The sequence below is a fragment of the Maniola hyperantus genome, chromosome 12 (assembly GCF_902806685.2).
Source record: "Maniola hyperantus chromosome 12, iAphHyp1.2, whole genome shotgun sequence".
Taxonomy (NCBI): domain Eukaryota; kingdom Metazoa; phylum Arthropoda; class Insecta; order Lepidoptera; family Nymphalidae; genus Maniola; species Maniola hyperantus.
The window spans coordinates 8,767,141-8,779,257 of NC_048547.1; the positions used below are offsets into that span (position 1 = coordinate 8,767,141).

General features: G+C 34.6%; 1 protein-coding gene across 1 annotated transcript; it reads left to right on the top strand.

The window, feature by feature from the left end:
- The first annotated feature begins 497 nt into the window (after nucleotides 1-497).
- On the top strand, nucleotides 498-11,494 carry Ctps (CTP synthase). Its single transcript, XM_034973623.2, has 10 exons — nucleotides 498-816; nucleotides 907-1,077; nucleotides 1,736-1,953; nucleotides 2,230-2,394; nucleotides 2,801-2,922; nucleotides 3,491-3,745; nucleotides 4,053-4,345; nucleotides 4,595-4,823; nucleotides 6,535-6,623; nucleotides 7,584-11,494. The coding sequence occupies exons 1-10, from the start codon at nucleotides 642-644 to the stop codon at nucleotides 7,670-7,672; spliced, it is 1,806 nt and encodes a 601-aa protein (XP_034829514.1). The 5' UTR covers nucleotides 498-641; the 3' UTR covers nucleotides 7,673-11,494.
- The last annotated feature ends 623 nt before the right edge of the window (nucleotides 11,495-12,117 follow it).

Genomic DNA, 12,117 nt, shown 5'->3' on the forward strand with positions numbered 1-12,117 from the left:
CGAGAGCTGGCAGCTACCTTGGCCAAAGAATTAGTTTGGCCATCCAAAGGGGTAATGCTGCCAGCATCTTGGGTACAATGCCTCGCTGCGGTGGTCTCGATGAGGTTTTAGATTTAATTTAATTTATTTTAGTTTTAATTTAATATTGTTTTCTTTTTTTTTAGATTTAAGTTTATTAATAGTTTATTTGTTTCCATCTTCAAGTAATTATTAAATAATAAAAGTTAGTTTTTTTAATAATTCTATACTAATTATGATAATACCAATTAGATATAAAAAAAATTTTTTTTTTAAATTTTTTTTTGAAGGCTTTCATAATATGATTTTGTAGATCCCAAATGGTAGGGTAAGCAGTGCCTATATGCCTCTATGGCCTGCACGCCACTGTGAATAAACTGACCTGTTTCTAATGTTACCCACATCCACCAAAAGATCGATTGACATTTGACAGCTGTCAGCCTATGTCAATTCAATTTTTTAAAGATTTGATTTTTCCTGCCTGTTTCTCATGTTTTTTAACCGCGCGGCGAGTTGCGTGTTCGTGATTTACGCGTGTAATTTTATGGTTAAGTATCCTGAACTTAAATATTTTCTCTTCGTAATAAATTAATATTTAACTGTAGTAAAGTGCGTGTACAAAAATGCCTGACATGAAATACATTTTGGTAACTGGTGGTGTTATTAGTGGCGTAGGAAAAGGTGTCATCGCTAGTTCTTTTGGCACAATTCTTAAAAGCTGTGGGATTGACGTGACTTCGATTAAAATTGACCCATACATTAATATCGACGCAGGAACTTTCTCCCCATACGAGCACGGTAGGTAATACAAATGAAAGCTGTTCTACTTTTTATGCATTCTTTTAAATACCTACTTATATATCTGCAACAAATATTTTTATTTTCTAGGTGAAGTTTACGTATTAGATGACGGGGGTGAAGTAGACCTTGATCTTGGCAACTATGAGCGCTTCCTGGATATAACATTGCATCGGGATAACAACATTACAACGGGCAAAATATATCAGCAGGTGATCGAGCGTGAGCGCCGCGGCGATTACCTGGGAAAAACAGTACAAGGTATATTTTAAAAACAAAATTCATACTAATGTTCTTTCTTGTGGTTGCCTCATGGCTGATAGCTGTGAGTGTCTATGTTAGCTTGCTTGCTTGTTCCACATTCAAAACTGCTCATGTGAAAATTTGATAGTATTAATTCAAATCCAATATCCATGATTATGTATACAAATTATGACTAAAAAGCTGCATGATATTAAGGAAAATATGATGAAGTACCATGTATATGACTGCCATCCTGTTTATTGTAACCACAAATTTGCTAATGCCTGTCAATTTTACATTCGTACCTACCTACTTTTCAAAAACTCCCCCTTATAGTTTGAAGTACAGTAGAATCACACTAATCCGGCACTATTAAAAAGCAGAGGGTACCAGATTATTGGAATATTCAGATTACTGGATTGTTTAGAAAAATTCATAATAAATAAAATAAAGCATTTCATAAACAGATTAATTACAATGCAATGAGATGTTGTGTTCATTTTATAATGTATAGATAACGGATGTACACATTCTTCTTTTTATAATACTGTTCTACATGTTTTTTTTTAACTGTATACCTACATCTCAGAATTAAAAATAATGATTAATTGCATGTGTTTTATTTATGGATCTTTGCCTGATACCAAAAAAAGAACTAACTTTGTTTTGTCACCAGTTATTCCCCACATAACTGATGCCATACAAGAATGGGTGCAGAGAGTAGCTCACATTCCTGTCACACCAGAGAACACACCTCCAATGGTATGCATCGTTGAGTTGGGAGGTACCATAGGTGATATAGAAGGGATGTCTTTTGTTGAAGCATTTAGACAGTTCCAGTTCAGAGTGAAACGGGAGAATTTCTGTTGTGCTCATGTATCTCTGATACCAATGGTTGGTATAAACGTGATATTTTATTAGTTTAAATAAAAATAATCTGTTGAAATAATTCAAAATGATGCAATTATCATAATAAAAATTTAAATATTGTTCCATTCAATTCTGATTAAAAATAATATGGTCTATATAAAATATAAAATTTATGATTGATCAATTTATTAATGTAATATTCAATAAATTTGAAATTATAATTCTTAATTTATACTGGCAGCTATGAATTATACATACTTTTAATTTTAATTTAATATAGGATGATCTTGAATGTTGTAGCCAAAATCAACAGGAGAGCCCAAAACAAAACCAACACAATCATCTGTGCGTGAATTGAGGGGCCTTGGACTGTCACCAGATTTAATATTGTGTCGCTCAGAAAAACCTATTAACCACAATGTCAAAGAAAAGATCTCCAACTTCTGTCATGTGGGCCCAGAACAGGTATTCTTTTTTCTTTGTGTCAACTGTCATGTCAAAAATATGGTGGGTTGATTACGTAAAACCTGCATCAATCATTATCACAATCACAATTGTGATTGGCTGAATTTTTGGTATTCTTATTGCAACAATGAATTGTAGCCAATAGTGAGCGAGGGTCAAGCAATCAGAGGTGATTGCGAATTGCGATCGTGTCATTCTACCGCAATTGCGCAACGGTTTACTATGCTAAACCGTGCTTTTGACATGACAAGTCTTTTCTCAGATTGTATGTGTAATACCAAGGTAATACCCTAGTAGTACACACTAACACCACCAACCGATTATGTCAAAGAGTGGGTCACATCTTCATGTATTGAACTATCTGTATGCATAGTATCAAAATAATTACAATTTTATTCTTTTATAGGTGATCTGTGTTCATGACTTGACATCAGTGTATCATGTGCCATTGCTTATGGAGAACCAGGGTGTAGTCCAGTATTTGAATGATAGACTACAACTTAACATTTCTATGCCACGCCCAGGAAGGTAGGCTGATTTTTATCACTTCATTCTGAAGGAAATATTATATTTTTCCAACACTACTCTCACTATAAAGTTTATTTTTCTTTTGCATTGTGTTAGAAATGATAAGGTAAGAATGTGTTGATAAGGAAAAATGTGACTTTGAATAATATTCATCCAAATAGTCACTCTGATCTATATTTAATTATTTTATTTATTTGTTACTAGATGATGCCCGCGACTTCGTCCGCGTGGATTTAGGTTTTTGAAAATCCCGTGGGAACTCTTTAATTTTCCGGGATAAAAGTAGCCTATGTCCTTCCCCGGGATGCAAGCTATCTCTGTATCAAATTTCGTCAAAATCGGTTGAACGTTTGAGCCGTGAAAAGCTAGCAGACAGACAGACAGACACACTTTCGCATTTATAGTATTAGTATGGATTGGTATTAATTAGGTGTAACAACTTGGCAAACTATTTAAAATAAAGTAAAAGTATCAATTCATAAATCTATCCATCTTAAATTAAAAAATTAGTAAGTAGAATAGAAAATTGTGCAGTTCCAATATTTTAATATTTATAATGTTTTTTCAGATTCATGCAAAAATGGCGAAATCTAGCAAAACGAGTGGACAATCTCAGACGTGAAGTCAACATTGCCCTTGTAGGAAAGTATACAAAACTAGAAGACAGCTACGCGAGTGTTACCAAGGCTTTGCAACATGCTTGTATCGCGGCCGGCTGTAAACTCGTCTTGACATACATTGAAGCGGTTAACTTAGAGAAGCAAACAAAGATTGATGAGCCTGTTGCGTATCACAAAGCATGGCAGGACCTATGCAAAAGCGAGTAAGTATTAATTAATTATTATTGAAAGTTCAAATTCATTGCACTATATCATGTGTTAATATTTGAATTGGGTAACAAGAAAGTTAGATTTTTAACCCCTTTTGCAACAACCCTCTGGGCTTCGTCGCAGTCGAGTAAAAAGAGCGTATTATAATTTTGACATCATTGTCTGTCTTGACAAAAAAGTGTGATGAAGGAGATGGACTTGAAATTCTCTAATGGCATAATATGGCAATAAAGATAGTCGAGTTTGGCCTTATATTTTCTATTTAATAAACTAATTAATTTAAACTTGTAACTATTCCAGTGGTATTATAGTTCCCGGTGGTTTTGGTCAAAGAGGTATAGAAGGTAAAATCGAAGCGTGCCAATGGTGCAGGGAAACTCAGAAGCCCATGCTAGGAATATGCCTCGGCCTGCAGGCGGCCGTCGTAGAGTTCGCTAGAAACGTGCTCGGCTTGAAGGGCGCCAATAGCACTGAGGTGAACCCCGACTGCGATGACAAGCTCGTCATCGACATGCCGGAGCACCACCCTGGCAACCTCGGCGGTACTATGAGACTCGGAAAGAGGAAAACATACTTAGAGCCTAGCATTGTATGTAAGTATTTCTTTTCTTTCGTCTTTAAAGGCACCAACTGTTCACACATTATCTGTACTATCCTTTTCTGTAGAGAGCATTATGAAAGGGATAGCAATATAATTAGATAGATACTGTTTGATAGAATTTGTTTGTTTGTAATCGAAAATTAAATCATTTTAATCGTTTTTTCATGATTAGAAAGCGACTTTCTATGGGATCTAGCGGATCGGATAGCGATCAGCTATTAATGTTTGTACAAATCAACAGCAAAACTGTACAAAAAAGACGAAATAGAAGAGCGCCACAGGCATCGTTACGAGGTGAACCCGGAATACATAGAGCGTCTCGAAGCCGGCGGCCTGCGCTTTGTGGGCAAAGACTCCACGCGCACTCGCATGGAGGTGGCGGTAGTGGACTCGCACCCCTACTACGTGTCCGTACAGTTCCATCCCGAGTATCTGTCCCGGCCACTGTCACCCAGTCCAGTGTTTATGGGGTAAGGCTTTAGCTGTAGTAGACTTTTTAGCATCAGCAGACTTTATGTGTCTACTTTTTAATCACATTATTTGCTAGTAAGGTACATAATATTACATAAAAAAATGACGACAACTCCACGCGCACTCACATGGAGGTCGTGGTAGGGAACTCACACCCTTACTACGTGTCCGTGCAGTTCCATCCCGACTATCTGCCCCGGCCACTGCCACCCAGTCCATTGTTTAGCTGTAGTAGACTTTTTAGCATCAGCAGACTTCATGTTTGTTGAATTTTTAATAGCATTATTTGCTATACAAGGTACAAGTCACATATTACATAAAAAAAAATGACGACAACTCCACGCGCACTCACATGGAGGTCGTGGTAGGGAACTCACACCCTTACTACGTGTCCGTGCAGTTCCATCCCGACTATCTGCCCCGGCCACTGCCACCCAGTCCATTGTTTAGCTGTAGTAGACTTTTTAGCTTCAGCAGACTTCATGTTTGTTGAATTTTTAATAGCATTATTTGCTATACAAGGTACAAGTCACATATTACATAAAAAAAATTACGACAACTCCACGCGCACTCACATGGAGGTCGTGGTAGGGAACTCACACCCTTACTACGTGTCCGTGCAGTTCCATCCCGACTATGTGCCCCGGCCACTGCCACCCAGTCCATTGTTTAGCTGTAGTAGACTTTTAGCATCAGCAGACTTCATGTTTGTTGAATTTTAATAGCATTATTTGCTATACAAGGTACAAGTCACATATTACATAAAAAAAAATTACGACAACTCCACGCGCACTCACATGGAGGTCGTGGTAGGGAACTCACACCCTTACTACGTGTCCGTGCAGTTCCATCCCGACTATCTGCCCCGGCCACTGCCACCCAGTCCATTGTTTAGCTGTAGTAGACTTTTTAGCATCAGCAGACTTCATGTTTGTTGAATTTTTAATAGCATTATTTGCTATACAAGGTACAAGTCACATATTACATAAAAAAAATTACGTCAACTCCACGCACACTCGCATGAAGGTCGCGGTAGGGAACTCGCACCCCTACTACGTGTCCGTGCAGTTCCATTCCGTTCCGGCCACACCCAGTCCGATCTTTATGAGGTACTGCTTTAGTTCATAGTAGAGTTTAGTTTTCAAAATAATAAAGAGGCTTCATTCGTCTATAGATTTTGGAAACAATGTAATGTCACATTCCAGCACTCACCTTGGGCATGCTTTATGCAATAGTCACATGGACAATAGACATGGCCCAGTAGTGTCCGGCCAGTGGCCTCATCTACTACATAGTTTATGGAAGTGACACTGTGTCTATGGTACGCTTTTTCACTCCCTAGTGTGTAAGACATGCTTTAAGAATACTTAAACAAGGTATTCAAACTCACTCGATGTGAAATCTCAGAAGTTTTATCAGTACCTAATCAGTATTTTAGGAAAAAATAATGGAATTATCTATATGGCCACAAGCAATCGTTCGATAGTAAGAAAATATCCGGCCACAAGTTTTTTGTTAGCTTTTAAACTTTGTACCTTAACGCAAACTTTTAAGGTTTAATTTTTAACGGAATAATTTCACTTGTGGCCCTATAATTTTTGAAATCAAATGATAGTTTGTGGTTGTAAAATATATATCCTGTATTATATCAATTTTTAAAGAAAGCTCAATTTTTCTATATTTATAAAGTACTGTGTGATTTTTCCCCAGATTGATACTTGCTTCTATCGGCAAGTTGAAGAGTTACTTGTCCAAAGGATGTCGATTCAGCCCTAGAAATCAGTCAGATGTTAGCTCAGGTAATATTATCTAAATATATGAAAGGAACAGCTGGCCGATTGACTGACTGACTGACTGATTGATCTATCAACACACATCTAAAACTATTGAACAGATCTGGCTAAATTTAAGAATTCAGATAGCTATTATGACTTTTGAAAATTCAACTTCTAAAGGGGTAAAATACGGTTTTGAAATTTGTGTAGTCCACGCAGACTAAGTAGTGGAAATAAGCTAGTTTTTTATTAATATAATTTATGTATTTGTGATAATTATAAGTTCAATTTAGTAAAGTGTGTCACTAAGTCAATGATAACATGTCACTGTGGCTAATTCCGTTGCACACAATCTCTAAACTAAACTAAAATGGCACTTCTAAATCTATTGCTATCGCTTTCATAATGTTGCTTGCGGAAAAGGATAGCACTAGATTTAGACCTGTTAATAATTTAGTTTAGTTTAGAGATTGCGTACAAGAGAATCGGCCCCAGTATGATACTATCTTTAAGTAGAAGTAGAAGATCTTTAAGTAGGTATATAATATCATAGTTGAAATCACAGAACTACCACAAAAATCTGCTACATAGTTCCAGGTCCCAACGATCATTCCTATTTCTCATTTCAAAACACTGCACTGCAATGTCAGGGAAAAATGGCCCAAAAAATTCTTATTTTAAGATCCAAGTTTATGTACAGTGAGCGTTCCAAACCTTTAGATGATTCCAGTGACTTCGTCCGCGTGGATTAAAGTTTTTAAAAATCCTGTGGGAACTCTGATTTTCCGAAAACCTATGTACATCTCAAGAATGTAAGATATCTCTGTACCAAACGTTAAAATCGGTTAAACGGGTTTCATTGTTTGCGGAATGTCTGAGTTCTTAGTCTTACGTGTTTCTGCAAGAGTTACCTGCTATTTTTTGTAACTATTATTATCTCAACTAAGGATGGCATAAGTTAAAAAATACATTTCTCTGTTCCAGATGAAGAAGACATATCGATATCTTCATTAAGTCTGATAGATGAAAAGAGTGTATTAGAAAATGGAAAACCACTTAATGGTGTGCATTAAATATTAATAACGTACGTACCCAGTTATAAGAAAAAGTACTTTGAGTTAAGAAATAAAATATAGTTGATAAGCTAAACCCGTCTATTCGCCCAGTTTAAATGAATTGAATTAGTTAATTTTATGTGATTTACTTTCTTTTAAGTTCTTTTAACTAAGAAGAGCACCGCCATAACATTTGATACTGTGGCTGATTTGGTCCTGCAACTGCACAATAATATTTTGGTTGTTTTTATTAAATGTAATTGCTATTAGGTATATGAGTATGATATAATATCATATTGTAATGCAAGTTTAGGGATTGACTTGCCAATGGTTTTTCAATTGAAATACCTATAGTCTATTTTTTAATCCCAGAGACTAAAATGACAGAAATGTCAAACTTAAAAATAATGATACCAGCTTAGCAAAAATAGTGATGAAAATCGTAAATAAAATGATATTTCGTGCATAGAGAGTAAAATTAACATACGAAATGTGTAATTACGAGATTAAAAAGTAGCAGTAATCACATATTATTTGAAAGACTTAAAGAATAAAATTAGTACTTAAAAGTAACAAAAAATACAAAAAATAATTCACCTAAGGAATTTTTCAATATTATGTGAGACTCATAAATTGAGAATCACATATTATTTGAAAGACTTAAAGAATAAAATTAGTACTTAAGTAACAAAAAATAATTCACCTAAGGAATTTTTCAATATTAAGTGAGACTCATAAATTGAGAATCAGCCCATACTTATTTCATTTGAATTGGAATTATTTCATTGAAATAACACATTTTGCTGTTCCATACTTCATTCCTACAAAATATATGTATCGGTTATTGCACCATATCACTATTAAAGAGCCGTAAAAATCAGGCAACATACGAAACGTCATATTTGTCTCTGGAATTAAAAAATACACTATAGTACATACACGTCTTGTTTTATTGGACGCTGATATTATTTATTAAAACACTTTTGAATGAGATTTCGTGTTCTAATTTTGTTTTGTTGTTATTATTTTTTGTGTCTAGAACTCTTAGGTATTAAAATGAAAAACAATAATTATTACTTTTGTTCGCTACACATACTTACATAGATAGTTTTTAGTAAGAAAATGAGTTTTAATTTTAAGAATACTAAAGTTAGTTTTAAACTTTTAACACGTTTTTGAACAAAGATGGATTTTATATATTCCATAATAAATTATACCTACTTATTCATAATAAATTATAATTATACCTGTTCCAGCCAGCTATGACTGTTAATCAATCATAATACAAGAAGTATTTTATTCTACTTATTACAATATGTAATCATTTTTTAATAGAACATTATTAGGTATTCTATTTAAAATAATTATAGTCAAATGTATTCAAAAATAAATTCCTTATTTTGATAAAGTTCTAGTGACTTTATGAGTAGCATTGAGCCAACAGACATGTACTCCTAATCTAATGCAGCTACGAACTAGGGCGCATCTGGTGCTGTTAGGTGTACGATCATCTTAAAGGCGCCTTAAGATTTGCTTGACTTATGAAGATCTGTGGTCAAACAAAATCAATTAACTAAATGTGTTAGCAACAGACGATCGACATCATATTTTTGTCGATCGCCTCTGGCTCGTTTTTGTCGATCGATAAATCAACAAGTGATCTGTAAAAAGATCCTCGATGTTAACATTGATAGTTATATTATGTCAACTAATTTTCTCATATATTTGCTGCATTTTATCGATAGGCAAAGTTACTGTCGCATGTTATCCAGCAAATATGTAAGAAATATTATTGGTCGTCAAAACAGCATGTCGAGCGACAAACGGTCGTCAAAAATCTAACAAACACGTAATTTAAATAAGACTTATATACTCCAAGATTTAAATTATCACTTGCATATGTCTCACGTTCATATTATATGTTTAAAAATATTGCCACAGGTTTAGGAACTGTAAGATAATATAAATAAGAAATTTGAATGTGATAAACGCGTAAATATAAAAAAAATCTTTAGTGTTTCGGTAGCATATTGGTTCCTATACGATTACCAAATCTCTTAAATTTATTATTAATGAAATTGATAAGTGTAAATGTAATGCTATCCTTGTGGAAAGGGATAGCACTATATACATCTCTAGTACACTTATCACTAGTTATGTTTAGAGATTTGTGTAAAACCAATTTGACACCTTTGTATTTCTGCTTAATAGAATGTATGTTAAAAAATAAGAAATTTTTATTAATATCGATATCGGAAATAGCCTAGTCATCAGCTATACAGCATAATAATTTTCATTAATTAACGAAAACATCTCTATGAAGTTATTTTGTGAATACTTTTTATGTACTACTAACAAATCTACTGATATAATCTGTCTATTTTTATATTTTAAATTGTTAAATATTGTTATTAATGTAATACAACCTAACCTAAAATATGAACTATAAGCTATAATTGAAAAAAAAAACCATTTTACGTTATATTATGGTTAATACTTATTGCTGTAGGTTTCATTGCATCTTACCTATTCATGTTCTGAAACGGTAGGTACAGCCCGCTTAAATAATATTATATGCACTTTTAGGTAAATGTAGGTGTATAAATGTAATTGTTATATCATAAAAATAATAAGTAATAATAAAGAGAAATAATCAAGAAACATTCCACATTAGGTATACATATAAAATTGAAAAAATAAATATTTCATGCTTTATTTTACTGGGTATAAATACATGGAATGACAAAAATGGCTGATAAAAAAGTGTCCTTGTAACCAATTTGGTAAATCAACTTGCATCAACGCAAAATTTTCAAATACAATTGGTTTTAGACGTTCGCAAATTTTCGCGATAAGTTTACGCAACTTCGTACCGACTCGTTGCGATTCCCTCGCCCGTGGAGATGGCGCTTAAAAGTGCTATATTTTTATTTTATTTTACTTACCTACTGTTATCCATTGATGAAACAGGAATCTACCACATTATTTAACTGAATTAGTTATTGTTACTACTAGAAGATGAATCTCTATACACAAAAAAACTTTATTTTTTAAAGTGCCAACATATTATTAAGAATTATACATGTATTTTAATCCAAATTAGTGTATACGATATTAACTAAATATGTTGTTAGTGAAATATTTTTAAGGCTCCGTTCAGACTCGAGGCGTTGCACGCTGCGTTGTAAGTAGCGTAGCGCTGCCAAATAAAACTTATACGTGCTGATTCCTAGTTGCTGTATACCTACCTATGCTAGAGGAAGAGGTTTAGCGCGCGTTAGGCTGAGTGCTGTACATGGTTGCTCCAAGTGGAACGTGAGTGCATGCTGTTCCAATCAACATTTACGGATGGGACATGCTCAAGAGTGAGATCAATGTTTGGTATTTTGAAAATTAATATTAAGTTGGCCAAAGCTATTCGTTTTGCAATTTTTGTTGTTTCATACATGGTTTTGCCTCAAAATAGAGATATCATAAACATTCAAAGGTCATAACTTTAAAAATAAATATAATTTTATCATATTTATTGTTGTCGGGCATAAATAATCAGATAAATCGATCATTGGCTTAGTTTTGTATCTAGAACAACAAATAAAATAATATAATCGGCGTGTCGCGGTCCGCCGCGTACGTACGAAAGTGCTGGGTTGCTTGTGTGCTGCAGTTGCAGTGCGGGGTAGGCACCGCCGCGAGTATGGTTGCGGACGCAGCAGTCGCCCACTACTTCATGAACAGCATGACCGCAAGAAGTGCGCCACGCGACGTATAACGTATCGCGCAACGTCTTCCTGAACTATGCCTAATAGATGTTATATTAAAATATATTATATGATAAACTAATGTTCGTGAATTTATTTAAATAGTAGGATGTGTTAGGTCGCGCGCTGCGTTGAGCGGGCCACCACGACGGTGCGCGTGCGGTGTTTTTCCAACGGGATCCGCTCAATTCAATATAATATTATGTAATGGTACTTTCACACTCGAGGCCAACGTCGGCCTATGGAACCGATTCCGTTGTCTTTCTCTAAACTAAATTTAGAGTATCTGCATCCTTATCTTTTTAACAATGCTAAAAAGGGACAGAACATGAACTTTACATTTAAAGACTCTAAATTTTAATGCAATGCTCTAAATTTTTACAGTAGGCTCGCGACTGTGCTCTAAAATCATGGGTTTTACCATCTAAAAATAAAATTTAAAACTGTCAAACTGCGTCTGTCCTTTTCATATTACATTAGTAATAAGAGTATGCGAATACTCTAAAATTAGGTTGTGCTCAGAATCAGTATCAATGTCATCTTTGATTAGTCGGTGTTCGGCTAGCGCATGAGTGACAGATCTTAACCAATACCACTCAATGCAGTTGTAGACTCATGCACTTGCCGACGTTTGCCTGTGTGAATGTAGTATAATGCATGGTTCTGGTAAACAATATTGTTAGCGTATATATAAGAATAAATACG

What these genes read in the sequence shown, in the direction of transcription:
- Ctps (XM_034973623.2), top strand. Translation starts at nt 642, where the DNA reads ATGCCTGACATGAAATACATTTTGGTAACTGGTGGTGTTATTAGTGGC. An exon ending in CCTGGGAAAAACAGTACAAG is followed by an intron (nt 1,078 to 1,735) that starts GTATATTTTAAA and finishes TTTTGTCACCAG; the next exon opens with TTATTCCCCACATAACTGAT. An exon ending in ATGTATCTCTGATACCAATG is followed by an intron (nt 1,954 to 2,229) that starts GTTGGTATAAAC and finishes TGAATGTTGTAG; the next exon opens with CCAAAATCAACAGGAGAGCC.